This window comes from Spinacia oleracea, chromosome 5 (assembly GCF_020520425.1).
Source record: "Spinacia oleracea cultivar Varoflay chromosome 5, BTI_SOV_V1, whole genome shotgun sequence".
Lineage (NCBI taxonomy): Eukaryota > Viridiplantae > Streptophyta > Magnoliopsida > Caryophyllales > Amaranthaceae > Spinacia > Spinacia oleracea.
Genome location: NC_079491.1, coordinates 44,664,811 through 44,681,203, shown reverse-complemented (window position 1 = coordinate 44,681,203; position 16,393 = coordinate 44,664,811). Strand labels below are relative to the sequence as shown.

The window sequence follows — 16,393 nt, the reverse complement described above, 5'->3', positions numbered from 1 at the left end:
GTTAAATATATTAAGTTAGGGTTTGTTTTGGTGTTATTTTAGGTCTAATTAGTCTCTGCTCTCTTCATAATTCTACTTGAAATTTGTAGATATGATTCGATTTTCTGACAAGCACCGTTAACCCCTGGTCTGATGTTTCCCATAGCTTTCAGGAGAATTGGATAATCAATTGGTCAGGTGTATGGTTACAATTGTAGGACGTGAGCAAGATTCATTGTATATTTGATACATACAAAGTATAGTTTTAGAGCTTTGGAGATTCTGTAGTAATAATTCTCGGTAGTTAGGCAACGAAAAAGAATAATAAAGATCCTAATAAACTCGGGCTTTAATCAATTCTGTTACTTTCATACTTTCTCTAGGAGGTAATTAGGGGAAGGGGGAGAAGCTGAATGGACTTCTGTGTTACACTTTGCATCTTTTAATTTTCGTCAGTTCAGACTTTACTCTCTTTGACCCCCTGTAATCTAAGTAAGATGGTAGAAATCTTTATCTCTGTTACCATAATTTGGTTGGATGTGGTATTATTAGCTGGCCTTTTTATTAGATAGCACGGGTATAGATATCCCTTGTCAAGTTCTTCGGTTTCCTGCAATCATATCCTAAAACAGCAGCAGGGTTTCTTTTTCATTGTATATGGACAGAGCTGATATGATGATCCTGAATTTGAAGTTACAAAAATATGGCCATGGAAGTGCAGGTGACTATATTGCGGAATCCATATGGGAGGTTCTTTTATGGTGGAATGTAGAATGTCAGTAATAAGGAAAAAAACAGAAAACTTGAATGAATTAGGAGGGACAGTTGGTGGTCCAATTGCAGTAACCTGGAATCCAGATTTCAGTACATGCCTGTAGTATGATTTTTATTTGGTAGCTGCTTCCTGCTTGCAATAATATTTTCTTTGTGAATTTATTTTTATTTGCTTGCAATATATCTTATGGATAATTTTGTGTCTTGATTTTCAGTTCGTTGCGTATTTAATTTATTTTTGTTTTGTTGATTCAATTGTGGTGTTTAACTAGTCGTTTTTGTTGGTTTTGTGAAAATTTGCTAAACAATTTATACTTAATGATCATGATATCAACTTGTTAACCCATCTCATGGGAAAAATACTTAAAAAAATGTAGAGATTATAGTTGCAAATTATAAACCATGGTCAATAACTTTTGTTTTGTATGTTCTTTATATGTTATGAGAAAATAAGAGAAATATTATGTACAGATCACCCAAAAAACTAAACGAGAATGCGATGTTAATTATTTGCAGATTAATGTGGTTTAATCGTTCTTTGTTTTCTATAAGTGTGTTTATTTATAATTATAATTTTTTTTTTCTTAGACATGGATACTAGTTGGATTGACTTACAAAAAGGGGATACCCGTTATTATAACGGTTGCATGGAATTTTTAGAGGTTGCAAAGGAGACTCTTCTAAAGGGAAAAACTCGATGCCCGTGTAATAAATGCAAGTTAAATAAATGGTTTGACTTAGGCGAGGTAGGAGGACACATTTTATTTAACGGTTTTTATAAGAACTATAGGCAATGGATTTTCCATCGTAGAGTTGAAGAGAGTAATACCTTAGAGATCCCTAATGATCAAGAAAATGTAGTTGGTCGAGATGATATGAATGGGTTACTAAGAGCAGCTTTTAAGGTTGACAATAGTCCACAACCCACCAACGAACCCCAAGACCCATCATTAAGTGAAGCTAATTTTGAAGATGAATATTCGTATGACATGCATGAAGAGTTAAATTTTGAATGTGAGGAAGATGATGAATTTCCATCAACCAACACCAATGAAGAAGAAGCGAAGTATAAACGACTTAGGGAAGCTTCTGATGAGGGTCTATATGAGGGGTGTACAACTTTCTCAAAGCTGTCGTTTCTATTGCACTTGTTTCACCTCAAGTGTATGTTCCATTGGTCTGCCGCATCATTTAATAAGTTGCTTGAGCTTCTATTAGACGCATTTCCTTATATTAAGGGGTTTCCATCGTCGTATTATGAAGGCATGAAGATAATGAATGATTTGGGATTGGGTTACGAGAAAATCCATGCATGTCCGAATGATTGCATGTTATATTGGGGCGAATTTGCAGGAAAAAGTGAGTGTCATATCTGCCACAGATCAAGGTGGAAGAATGTGAAAGAAAAGGAGGGTGAGAGTAGTGTGAAAGACAAAGGAACATGTAAGAAGGGTGTTCCAGCTAAAGTGATGCGGTACTTTCCTCTGATCCCTAGACTAAAGAGACTTTACATGTCATCTAAAACAGCAGAGGACATGAGATGGCATTTTGACCGCAAGGATGGAAATATCATAAGTCACCCGGCGGATGGTGAAGCTTGGAAAATGTTTGATAAAAGATATGAGGAATTCGCCAAAGATCCTCGTAATGTTAGATTGGGTCTAGCAAGTGATGGCTTTAATCCATATCGTTTGATGAATACTAGTTATAGTACATGGCCGGTGATCCTGATTCCTTATAATTTGCCACCGTGGCTTTGTATGAAGTCGACATCATTTATTTTGTCTGTGCTTATTCCGGGGAAACAGGGTCCTGGTATGGATATTGATGTGTACTTGCAACCATTAATCCATGAGTTAAAATTGTTGTGGGAAGGTGTAGATGCCTTTGATGCTTATAGCGGAAAAAATTTCAAGATGCGAGCAGCCTTACACTCCACTATAAATGACTTTCCAGCATATGCTATGTTGTCGGGTTGGAGTACAAGAGGTTATAAAGCTTGCCCTTCGTGTGTTGATTCTACTCATTCTTATAGTTTTGGTGGTAAAATTGTCTACCCTGGGTGTCGAAAATGGTTACAGTTGACCATCCTTATCGTTCTCAAACAAATGAATTTGATGGGACAGAGGAACATGGTCTTGCTCCGGTTCGTGTAAGCGGGACAGAAGTTTTGAAGCAACAAGAAAAAGTTAAGTATGTGTATGGAAAGTCAAAAGTTGTTCAGAAAAAAAGAGGGAGACTAGAAGATGATGAACTTGATGATGATGATGATGATAATGATGATAATGACCAGGATGAGTCTAATCGTGTTCTGTGGAAAAAGAAAAGTAAGCTTTTTGAATTAGAATATTGGGAACATAATCCTCTTAGACACAACTTAGATGTTATGCACATTGAGAAGAATGTATGTGACAATTTCTTAGGAACTCTTTTAGATATGAGCAAGAGTAGAGATGATAAGAATGCTAGATTGGCCCTTAAAAAACTGAACATAAAATCTCATCTTTGGCCTCAATCTCATCCAAGTCGTGTTAACGACTATTTGCCTCCGGCTGCGTACACTATGTCTAAAGAAGAGAAAGAAAGATTTCTTACAGTCCTACAAAATCTTAAAGTTCCTAATGGGTATGGATCTAATTTGCAAAGGTGTGTGAATTTGAAGCAACGAAAACTTATTAATCTGAAAAGCCACGACAATCATATGCTCATGCAAGATGTCCTTCCTGTTGCTTTAAGAGCATCTAATGCTACAAAAGTAATTGATTTGCTCGATGAATTGTCGTACTTTTTCAAGAAGATATGTTCAGCTGCTATTGAAAGAAGTGAATTAGATACCATTCAGTCGAAGCTTGTGTTGACTCTTTGTAAGATGGAGAAAGAGTTTATGCCAACTTTTTTCACAATCATGGTGCATCTACTAATTCATCTAGTGGAGGAGGTCAAACTCGGTGGACCTGTTCATTATAGGTGGATGTATCCCATTGAGAGGTCAATATCTTAAACTTCAATATTTTTTTAATCATTTTAAAATAAGAATACATCGCAATACTTGTCTTATTCTTTCACGTTCACAATCCTGTTCATTATATTTCAAGGTATTTGGCCTTTTTGAAATCTCATGTAAGCAATAAAGCGCAACCAGAAGGATCCATAGCTGAAGGGTACCTTTTATGGGAAACAATTGCTTTTTGTTCGAGATATTTAGAAAGTGTCGAGACCATATTCAACAGACCGAAAAGGAATGAAGATGGTGTTCCAGACATCAACAACTATTTATATGACTCTGCTGGTCGTGTAGTGGGGATGAAAAAGAATGTCCGTGTTGATGACAAAAGTTTAAAGCAAGCACATCGTTATGTTTTGCTTCATTCAGATGAGATGAAACCGGTGCTTGAGTAAGTAGTGTCATGGGTTATTTTAGAGCGTATCGGTCATTACTGTTAGTAATTCGAATTTTTTTATTTCTAAAGGGCCTTCCTACAAGAAAAACGGCAAGAGAATCAAGTTGAAGAAGTTCAAGAAAGTCGGTGGATAATCAATGAATTTTCCGATTGGTTGCTAAACAAGGTCATATGCTTTTAAATTTGGGATTTCCTTATTTATTTTTTATATTTACCAATCTAAAACTTATGTTTTTCGAATTATAGGCCAATGACCTAGATGATAGCACAAAAGAAGGAAAATTAAGAAAAGCCTTGGCCTATGGTTTAAGCAATCGCGGCAAAAGGATGAAAAGTGTTATTATCAATGGCTATAAGTTTGACACCGTGGACCGTGAGCGATCTCGAAAGACTCAAAATTCCGGAATTATGGTAGAAGCTGATGGCCAAGAGTATTACGGGAAACTTAATGAAATATTAGAACTGGATTATTATGGTTCTTTCAAGGTTCTAATGTTCCGATGTGACTGGGTTGATGTACGGAGGGGTGTCAAAACATACACGAACGATAGAGTTCGTGTCAATTTCTCAAAGTTGATGCACACTGGTCAAAATTTGGATGATGATCCATTTATTTTCTCTTCTCAAGCAAAACAAGTTTTTTACATTGAGGATGAGATACAAAAAGGATGGCTTCATGTTATTAAGACTAAGCCTAGGGACTTGTTTGATATTCCTGATGATGACGATGATGATGAGCTTCTAAATGATAGTGTTTTGGATTTATAGAATTCTTTGTCATAGTTTATAGAGTTCATTATTTTTCTTTTGGATTCGAGTTATGAACTTCTTTTTCACCGTGTAAAATGATATTTCATTTAGTTATACTAATTTCAGTTAAACGTTGTCATTATATTTATATTACTTATTGAATGGTGTTTTGCTTATTTGTTTTATGAGATTTCCTTTTCTATTTCGTATCCTGCTTAACTGCTACAACTCTTTATTTAACACAAAACTTGACTTATAGCTGACATGTTTTTTTTTGGCTTATGCAGAACACAAAGAAGTGCTTTTAGTTTTGGGGATGAACTTGTAGTACCTGATCAACTCTAAATCTAGAAGTAAGTCTTTCAACAGATTCTTGCTGCTGCCTTGCTGTGTTGCCAACTTTATAACACTTGCTTTGATCTGGATAATAGTTTCTGTATTTTACAAGTCAACGCCCTAGAAAAACTAGGGTTAAGCCTCCTCCATAATGGTTTTCTGATGCGCACAGTCTACTTTTGAGTAACCACTAGTGTCCTGTTGTGTGGGCTTTAGTGACTTCTATCAGTTGAGTGTATTTTTGATTGTTTTATCGCTGAGAAATCAAATTTGGATGAGAAATTGGATGCGTTGGAGTCATTTATAAAGCCAATCTCCATTGAGTAATAACTGGTGTTCTATAGTGTGGGCTTTAGTGAGCTGCTATCAGTTGAGTGTATTGGTTTTTTATCGCTGACATATCAAACTTTGATGAGAAACTGGATGTGTTGGAGTCATTTATAAGCCAATCTCCATTTCTGTTTGTTAACTTGAGTATAATATATGAGTTAGGACTTAGGAGTCCTGGGACTGGCAATTTTAAAGTGATTTGACATCAAATTTGATTGAAGTAATCAACTACTGTGATTGAAGTGATCAAAATATTATAGTGATGGGACTGGCAGTAAGCCTAGATTTTCTTATGATTTGGATGTATTTGCTGAAATACTGAAATCATATTCTGGACGATCAACAAGATTTGTTGCTAGTTTGTGTTTAGTAACTCTGTTTAAAGCTCCAGGTTTGAGTCGTGGAGTAAGTTTGTCAGAAAGTTACTTGCAAGCATCCAATTCAGTAAAGAAGCCATTCACTTGCTTTGATCTGGATAATAGTTTCTGTATTGAATGTGGATTATTATGATGTTTGCAGAAGCTTCCCGAGACTTTCTAGGGGCAGATTAATACATGTTCTTTATGTTTAAATCCGGAATCACAATAGAGGAATCTTATCTGCATTCTTGATTGTGGAATAACTAATAACTAATTCATTCATTTCTTTTTGGCAACGAGGTTGAAATTACATGTGCTTCTTGCATATTTCGTTCTTCTTTTCTCTTAAGCTCTTTTGCTTCTGTTGGATAGTGAAATGATCAATAGATTCTTACATGGCCAGTGTCATTGCATGGTGCATTGAGCTTGATTTTGCATATAGGTCATTGCTGTTTATTTCAACGTTAACTGTTTATATTGTGTGTTGAAGAGTTTATATGCTCAAATTAAATGTTGAACTTCATTATATGCCATACACAGCACTTCCTCCAAGGGTGCCCCCTTGTTTTCATTGATTCTTTTGCCCTGTTTTGCCCTGGTTGATGGTTCTGTTAGACCTGCTATATTTTATCTGATTAGAAGTAAACATTTGTTAAGTTTCTGCCTGTTGTTTATGTAATTGGTTTTAATTCCTGATAGTTATGCAGAATTTCATGAGTTCTAACTGTCAGTTTAGAGTTCTTGAACAAAGAGGTAGAATATTGTGGCTATGGTAGCCGTCATCATATCAGGCAAATTAGAATATAATACCAGCTATAGGCCTAAAAAAATGAAGTTGAACTGGGGTGGGATTGCATGTGTAAGAGCTGGTTCTCGACTAGCTGTGAGTAGTACAACCAATTATCTTGTCAATCATGCTAGCTATATACATATTCTCTTCTGAGCTCCTATACCTGCAGCAACCATATTAGAAAAATACCTCTCCTTTCTCTTTGCCGGTTTCATCATCCAGATAATGCAATTGATAATTTGATTACTTACAAAATACTCCTTCAAATCAATATAATGCAATATAATTTGATTACTTACAAAATACTCCTTCAAATCAATATAGAGTCATACTATAGATTGTTTCTAGAAATGCAATGTTGTATCTACAGTCTGCACTCCTGCTTCTTCTACTTTTCTTCACAGCTCTTTGCACTTCTACCAAATGCTTCTACTAACACCCAAACACTGCAAAACCAGACTCTAAACTTCCTGTGAGAACTGGCATGAGAAGAACAGGTGGGAAAGAGTTTCATCGGCCAACTGACATAAGCCACAGTTGCCAACAATACTCAAATTCCACTTCAGTAGTCTGTCCTTTGTTGCTAATCTATTCTGAACAGCTGGTCACTCAAAGGCTCACTTCCATATAATTTGTTTTCATTATTTCCGTTGTTCTGATTTGTTCATTTTAGTTGTTTCCATTAGTTCAGTTGTTCATTTGTCCATTTCAGTTGTTTTCATTAGTTCAGTTGCCTTGCTTGCTAATATTCTGTTTTTTTGTGACTTGTCTTGCAGTTGCTACATAGTAAGGATGACTTATCGCAAGAGGGTTAGAGTCAAAATTGAAACAGATGCTACTGGATTAGCATCAAATTCGCTACCATCACGTACCTCATCTTTGAGTGAAGATGCATCACAGCCAACCAAAAAGCATGCTACTCAATCACAACCATCTGAGGTTCCTAAGTCTGTTAGATTTGGACCATTCTCTCCACCAGGTACCACTGCATCGATGGTTGCACCTCCATGTCCGAGTACTGCTAAAAGTGCACAGCAAGCTATATGGAAAACACCACCTACTGGATCAACATCAAATTCACTCGAGGCATCAACTGGAAATAAAATTCCACCTAAGATTACTTCCAAGATTTCAATTCAACCTAGTATCCCTCCTTCAAAACCAATGAAATACCCTTCTCCTTCCTCCGGTCAGAACACACCTAATATTCAATCTAGTATCCCACCTTCAAAACCACCGAAATACCCTTCTCCTTCCTCCGGTCAGAACACACCTAATATTCAACCTAGTATCCCACCTTCAAAACCACCGAAATACCCTGCAGAAGGTGTTCAAGAACCAAAAGGGAACTCAAAAAAATCGAAGTCCTTACGGCAATATCCAGAATGGCGTGATAATGTAGATTTTGATGACAAGGAAGAGGTTATGACCATCGGTAAGTTCAATTTTTAACCATTAGATATAGTTTCCCTTGTCCTTATATCTTAAAGTTTAATAAAAGCATCTCATGATAATCGTAATGTTTTTAGAAGTTAATAATAGTCCATATTAAATGATTTCCTGATTTCCTGATTTCCTGATTTTTGTTTTAAGCTCAACCGATTTCAGAAAAACGACCTGTTGGTGAATAAGAAGAAATAAAATTACAGAAAACTAAGTTTAGTATTAGGTATCAAAACATTGCAACCGTTCTTCAAGTGTATCTTATATGCTAACTTAAATAAGACGACAGTTTACTTGTCAGATAGCAAACAAGCAAACTGATTATACCTCTCGCGTTAAATGCAAGCAGAGATTATCATTGAATACATAGACTATCATCAATTTATATGATTGCTTTAATCGTGGGCTGTTTAAAGATGTCTGAACTCTTTTTATGCAGATGCTAAGGGTAATTATGGAGTGGCCAGTGGTCCTATTCAGACAATCGATGTCTGGAGTAACAATGGCATCAAGTACTTTGTTGAATTCAATGACTTGTGTCAACCGCTTAGGAAAGGTGGACAGATCTTGGTCAGATTCATTGGGAGCCTTGCAAAGATGGAGGCATACTGTCCAGTTGGATACAAGAACTGGAAAAAGGTCGATGCGGCTCTAAAATCTAAATTGTTACAAGAGATAGATGTAAGTATAATCTTAGGAAATCATCTGCTTCAATTTACTTAAAAGAGACCTATAAACTGAAATAAACTTGCAAGAACCACCTGCAGAAACAGAATGAAAAGGACACAGCAACTAGGAAAGAGAGCTTGATTGATTTAATTGATAAAGGTTCATACATAAATCAGTAGCTTGAGGCCACTATTCTCCAAGTTAGTAACTTTAGGTTACAAGTCTCTTAATTGTACTGCAAACTCCTTAACTACTGCTCTCTTCTTTCTTCCTCTATTTCCTGTGCCTCTTGCTGCCCTTTGTTATGGCTGTTGTTCTGCAGGTCTGCTGTTATATGTTGTCCCCTCTTGTTTCTTCTGTGATAGACTATGTGAGTAGGTGGCTTGGTGGTACGGCCTGTACGGTCCATCACATAAACTGTATTGATACTCCCATGAAATGCATCTGTTTCGTTTTACTTAATTAGACCTATAAACGTCAATAAATCATCAGATTATTCAATGTTGAAATGCATCATTCACCCACAAAAAGTAAATACCAAGTATTATTGGAAATCAGTAGCACCTGAAATATGGTTGGAAATCTGAAATATGATTGAAAACCAGCAGTCTGACTTGATTCCTATGCTGATTGTGGCAAATCATTTTTTGCAGGATCGCTTTGTTATTCCTGATGGTCCAATATACGTCACACAAATTCTCAAGCGTGCCAATAAAAGCTGGAAGCAGTATAAATACTCTCTCAAGAAAGATTACTACAAACCAGAGGAGAAAACAGAAACAGAGATGACCACAGAAGCAGTTCCGCAACATGGAATTAGCAGTAAGGAGTGGATAAAGTTGGTTAGATTTTGGTATTCAGATGAAGGGCAAGTAAGTACCATGTTTTTAATTGAAGTTTGATTAATCTTTGTTTATTGTTTTCTTAATAAATCTCTTTGAATGTGAGTGCAGAAATTGTCAGACTGTGGAAAAGAAGCACGAGCCTCCCAAACTCAATTTCATAGATCTGGTTCTAATAGCTATGCGAACCAACAAGCTGATTATGTACAAATCATTAATTCTTTTATTTATTTCATGATGGTGTCATCTTTCTAGATTTTCTTTAATACTTCTTACATTGCTACTCATGTATAGGAAGACGAGCATGGAGTAAAAATGAGCTTATTAGCCCTTTGGATAAAGACTCATACGGGCAAGGACGGGACCTTTCTTCCAAACACACTCACTGAAGATTTTGTTGTATGAGTCCATATTATTAAGCTATTTGATTTAAATACTTGCAGTCCACACTACACTAAATGTGTCCAAAACAGTTTCTGAAATTAATCTTGCATTGTTATCCTATTTTTTTTGTGCAGGATGATGCAAAGGCCATGGTTGAATCGCTGAAGAATGTAGACCCTTCTAAGTCTCAACAAGAACTCGAGAATATTGCCTTTGAGGACACTATGCATGGTGGAAAGGTACCAGAACGTCCAGTTGGTTACGGACTTGGAGTTCGAACGAGCGACGTTTATGGAGTGCAGGGTGTGCTAAGGAAGAATGGGTATGGAAAAGTTCGACATAGGACCGTGGTGATGGAAAATGTAAAAGAAGAAGTGTCAGCTATCAACAAGAAAAACGAAACACTTGAGAAGGAAAATGGAAAGCTGCAAGAGCAAGTGAAAGAGAATAATTGGCTGCTTAAAACTCTTATTGGACAATTTGCTCAACTAGTAGGTCAAGTTCGTACAGGAACTGCTTCAACAAAAGCTCTTGATTGTGCACAAGAAGTCTTGGGAATGGCACACAAAAGGGTAATTATTCTAATTTCATCTCATTTAACTCTTTTTGCATTTGGTTACTTCGAATATCTGAATTGTCTTGGAGCATCTTGTCTGCATCTACCTTCTGTACTTGATATCTGTATAAGCCATAACAATCCAGGTTGTTTCTAGGTTGTCATGATCATGTTCCCTGTTGTGTGTGTGTTCTGCTGTGTGTGTGTTCAAAACAGATAAACACAGCTGAAAACAAAAACAGATAAACATAGCTGAAAACAAAAACAGATGCTTGAAACTGATCAGAACTGATTTGTCTAAAACTGATCAGAACAAAGCTTGAAAACCAAGTTTTATTGATAGTTAATGCAGGGAACTGAAAAGGTAGTATATGAAGTGCGCTTTAGCATTCTAAAAGAAGTGCGCTTTAGACTGTAGACAAATACCAGCTCTAGACTTTCACATTATAAAATATCTATTCAAATTACCCAATTCAAGAGATAAAATATCTACAGCAACTCAACCCTAGTGTGATTGTAGTTGTAGAAAATTGAATGAACCATGTGAAAATCATGTGTAAATCTGGATATTAATTTCTACATCAATGCTCCTTGTGGAATGTGAATCTGGATATTAATTTCTACATCAATGCTCCTCTCTTGGGTGTAACTATATACTCATTTGATTTTCATGTTTGTGGTGGTTGATTAGATGGTACCAAGATTCCAAGAAGGACTATTTGTAACGTATGAGGGGAAACAATATATTTTGCACCCGTTTTCAGAATACCTGTCAATTCTCATATAGATTCATAGTATATAGCTCACACTCAAATATGTTAATAGCCTAATTAATAGAAACCAAATACTCATTCGATATTTGTTTATGTGTGTTGTTATTTTGTCAAGTAGTATTAACTGCACAATTCCACCATCATTTTGATTGACAGTTGACTTGAATGAAATGTCAAACCAACTGTTCATGCCAAACTTCCAATTAAAAATGTGATAGTTGGTTTGGACCATTGCTTAGGTCACATGGGAATATTAGGCAGTTGTTCATAATCTGCTAATTTGAATGCTCAATTTCGTTTATGAGTTTTATTTCTTGCTTTCTATAAGTTTTTTAAAATCAACTCAGCTTACTGACTAGCATGAGAAATTCATTAGCATATCACCGTCATCATGACAAAAGAAAAACAGAAATCTCAGAATCCAACATCTTGATGTTTAAATTGTGCACATGATGCCGCTTCCTGAATTTAGCCTAGGTTTCTTAATTGCTGCCCTAAACTCTTTCATATGATATCAGACTAGGTTTCTTAATTGCTGCACATTGTTCGAACCTGTTGGATCAAGTACAACTTGTTTAGCTTAATAATATCAGCCGTCTGACTGTAAAATTCCCCATTTTACTTGTTTAGCTTAATTGGGATCTGTTTGTTGAGGGTTATGGACTTATGGGTGCGATCATACCAGTTCTGCAGTATGATAACATCAGATCTGTTTGCTCAGAACTGTAGAACTGATGCAACTATGATAACATCTGAGCAGGAACAGTTTGCTCAGATACTGCAGAATTGTTGCCTCCAAGGGTTCTTCCAACATCTTGAAATGAAACAACGCGCTTCACGGGTTCCTGAAGTTAGTAGACAACCAAATATCAGAAAAGTGAAAGATAATATATATGCATGATGCTAGAAAAGATAGTATGAACATGATGTATCATCATCAGTTACAAAATGTGTGTTTTATACACCTGGTCATTGACATGATCACTCCCTGCATGTTGTGTGTGTGTTCTGCTGTGTGTGTGTTCAGCTGTAGTATTTATACCCCTGGGTCTTTGACATGTTCTTGGCTCTGCTATGCTTTTGCTCATTTATAATAGACATTCTGTGAATGATATAGAACAAACTAGAATTGAATGTTGTATTTAATTTCCTTCGTAGTTCAAGTTTCCGACTTATTATGTACTTATTACATTTTGTATTTTTCTTTGAAGGTCGTCCAACGTGATAATGTGCAAAAGCAAAATGAAGGCCAAGACACTTGAGCTTCATATGAGCTACTACCATCGATCATCTACATATAGTATATATATGTACGTAGTACATCTTAGCTAGTTAGTTTTTCTAAGTTTTAGTTTTTCTTGGCCTAGCTGGTTTGATTTATGATATCATGTTGTTTTGGACTATTTGGTTAGGATTTCGATTAGTGATATATATGCGTTTATGTTTGGATTCTGGTTAGTAACATACGTGTACGTACTATGAATTATAAGTTAATTTTATTGTTAATCGAAGGCCAAGTATTCACAATTCAGGTTAATTAATTGATCGATGTTGTGTTACGTTGCACTTTAATTTTAAATTTATAATTGTACGTGATGAATAATGTTATATATATATATATATATATATATATATGATATAGGAATTAATATATAGGTACGTGGAAAAAAAAGGTTAATCATACAAATAATTTGGACGTTTTTTTGGGGTCGTATTATCGTGCTCATTTTGAATTAAATATCCCGCCAAAATAAATTTCTGGACGCCTGTAGGTGTCGAGGACATTAAATAGGAAAATGTTAAAACAGGAAAAAATCTTGTGGCGTCTAAGCTGAAGAAAACATGACGCGAAAAAGCGTCGAGGACATTGATTAAGAAAAGATAGGCTGAAGAAAACATGGACGACAAAAAGCGTCTAGGACATTGATTAGGAAAAGACCTGTGGACGCATATAAGCGTCTAGGCTGATGAAATTATGGACGCCAAAAAGCGTCGAGGACAATGATTAGGAAAAGGGTGGGGCAAAGCGGGAAAATCTTGTGGACGGCGAAAAGCGTCGAGGTTGTCGACGCTGAAGGATGAAAGTGGACGCCAAAAAGCGTCCCCGTGCACGACGCCATAAAGCGTCGAGAATATTCTCGACGCTTCCTTAAAGCGTCGAGGGCTAATTTATCGACGCTATTTAGCGTCGAAAAACGGTCCAAAAAGCGTCTTCAAAAGGCGGGATTTGTAGTAGAGTAACAACATATAGTAACCTTTGGAATCATAATAGTAAATGTTTAAAACATATAGTAACTATTTAAAACATATAGTTACTATTTAGAACATATAGTACATGTTTAAACATACAGTAACTATTTAAAAACATATAGTAACTATTTAGAACATATAGTAACTGTTTACAAAATAAAGATAGTATGTACTTATTACAAAGATATAGTAACTACTTAAAACATATAGTAACTATATATAAATTAAATTAACACTTACACAATTGGCAAGCCATCAGCACCAACTTCTTTCAGAACTTGAGAATGAAGTTGATAAGATTCAGGATGTGCAACGTCAACCAAAGCAGAATTTTGTAAAGCTAGTTGATTAGATTCTGGTTCTTCAATTGGTTCGATTTCAGGTTGAAGCTCAATATCTTTTGTTTTGCGCTTGTCAACCTTTTTGTTCTTTTTTATGCCCACATAATCCTTAGCAACTGAAAACAAAACAATTATAAGACAAAATATTACTATATAGTAACCTTACAATCATATAGTAACAATTAAAATCATATAGCAACCATAATAGAATATAGTAACCATTTGAATGATATAGTAACTATTACAAACATATAGTAACCTTTGAAATCATAGAGTAACTATTTATAACACATAGTAACTATTTATTAGACATAGTAACTGTTTATTAGACATAGTAACTATTTGTAACGAAGTAACTATTTATTAGACATAGTAACTATTTATAACATATAGTAACTATTGTAGATATATAGTAACTGTTTAAATCATTGAGTACATAGTAACTATTTCTTAGACATAGTAACTGTTAATTAGACATAGTAACTATTTATAACAAAGTAACTATTTTAGACATAGTAACTATTGTAAACACATAGTAACAACTTTAAACACATAGTAACTATTTTAAACACATAGTTACTATTTTAAAATAATAGTAACTGTTGTTAAAAATATAATTAATGTAAAAACTACTACTAAAATAACCACAACGAACATTAAGGTAACTATAAAAACACTTCAAAAAATAAAATAAAGGTAACTATATCATTCATATACTAACTATATTAAACACAAACCCTAATTTCAACAAAACAACATGAAAATCAAATCGCTCAAAAAATAAACCACTGAAATCACTTCAAAAACATACCAGAAGGTTGATTACGAAAACAAAACCTAATTTTAGCAAAACAACATGCAAATCAAATCGCTCAAAAAAACCACTGAAATCACTTCAAAAACATACCAGAAGGTTGATTACGCCGCGGACGAGTTTGAACAACTTCATTCGCCAATATGGGAAGGACCCTATCTCACTTGGATACTCAGGGGAGCCCCCTAAGTTGTGTTCGTGGGCTGCAAGAAGCTTAATCAAGGCTTCTACTACCCTCAAGGAGGGTGTTATTTTCCAAATTCACAGTGGCCAACAAACCCGCATTGCTCTAGATACGTGGGTTGGTCAAGATAAGGTAGTCCCTAAGAGCTCTATTATGCCCGAGCAACCGCCTCTTCTTCTTGTGGCTGACCTTATGACAAGCCAAAGGCGGTGGAATGCTTCCCTTATATGGAGGAACTTTGATCAACATGTCGCGAAGAAGATTCTAGCTACTCATATTCCGGATGATGATGAACCTGATTTACTAAGATGGGGAGGAACACGAAGTGGGAAGTACTCTTTCAAATCCGGCTATTGGTACCAAAATAGGGGTGTTTTGACGTCCTCCTATGATAATGAGAAGTTCTGGAAAGCCTTATGGAAACTCAATATTTTCCCAAAATGGAAACATTTCTGCTGGAAAATCATCCACCGTATCCTCCCTACAAAGATAAACCTTCAAAAAAGAGGTGTCACCACTGATGTAGCATGCCCTTTCTGCAACCAAGCGCCGGAAACGGAGGCACATATCTTCAGGCTTTGCCCTCTAGCACGAATGGTTTGGAGGTCAAGTCAATTGGGTATCAACTCGGACTCCCAAGCTTCGGTGCCTATACAAGAATGGCTGGTCAATTTTCTACACTACTTCTACAACCAAGATGGGAAGAATGAGGAAAGAGTAGTTCAACTGATCTCCACTTTGTGGGGGATTTGGCTACACCGCAATGAAATTATCTTTAGAGGCATGAGTGCGAACCCGGAAAGAATTCTTGAGCTTGCACAGTCACATGCCCTTCGCTGGAAGCAAACGAAGGAGGTGAAGGCCAGGCAGGCCGCGAAGACCCCTACGAACGGCAAAAATACGCACCTACAAATCTCAATTTGGAGAGCAGGTGCCTGTACTACCACGGATTACTTCTCTATTGTGGTTGATGCAGCTTGGAAACGAAAGAAAAAAGTCAAGCAAAAAGAATGGGAAGCGGCCATAGGATGGGCGGAAGACTGTAATCAATCAACTTCTTGTTCAGGGTCAAAAAAGATTTTTGCTCATGACTCCCTTCAAGCTGAATGCTACGCCATATTGGAGGGAACAAAGATGGCTGCCAATATTTCGAAGAATGTTGTGGTGAAGACAGATTGCAAGGAAGCAGTTGTTGCCCTGAAAGACGAAACAACAGTCGCTGCAAACATTCTCACCATCATCCAGCAAATAAAACAGGAAGCAAGGAAATTAGATTACTATGTTTGTATTAAGGTAAGTAGGGATTCTGTGGCTAAAGCCCATAATCTTGCCCAGCAAGAGAGAAAGGGATTTAGCGTTTAGTTGGTGTGTTTGTTGTAGCTGTCACAAAAAAAAAAAAAAAAAAAAAAAAAAAAAAA

The 16,393-nt window shown here is 36.0% G+C and overlaps 2 protein-coding genes across 2 annotated transcripts; both read left to right on the top strand.

Annotated features, from left to right (window-relative positions):
* Positions 1-636: 636 nt before the first annotated feature.
* On the top strand, positions 637-4,922 carry LOC130461484 (uncharacterized). The gene is made up of 5 exons (XM_056829600.1): positions 637-754; positions 1,342-2,742; positions 2,835-3,741; positions 3,849-4,140; positions 4,401-4,922. The coding sequence occupies exons 1-5, from the start codon at positions 637-639 to the stop codon at positions 4,920-4,922; spliced, it is 3,240 nt and encodes a 1,079-aa protein (XP_056685578.1).
* Positions 4,923-15,128: 10,206 nt separating this feature from the next.
* LOC130461483 (uncharacterized) lies at positions 15,129-16,337 on the top strand. The gene has a single exon (XM_056829599.1). It carries the CDS (start codon positions 15,129-15,131, stop codon positions 16,335-16,337), a length of 1,209 nt encoding a protein of 402 aa, XP_056685577.1.
* Positions 16,338-16,393: the final 56 nt, after the last annotated feature.

Coding starts and splice junctions, on each gene's coding strand:
- LOC130461484 (XM_056829600.1), top strand. CDS start 637: ATGGACAGAGCTGATATGATGATCCTGAATTTGAAGTTACAAAAATAT. Junction 3,742..3,848: donor TGGATGTATCCCATTGAGAG/GTCAATATCTTA, acceptor TTATATTTCAAG/GTATTTGGCCTTTTTGAAAT. Junction 4,141..4,400: donor ATTCAGATGAGATGAAACCG/GTGCTTGAGTAA, acceptor TTCGAATTATAG/GCCAATGACCTAGATGATAG.
- LOC130461483 (XM_056829599.1), top strand. CDS start 15,129: ATGCCCGAGCAACCGCCTCTTCTTCTTGTGGCTGACCTTATGACAAGC.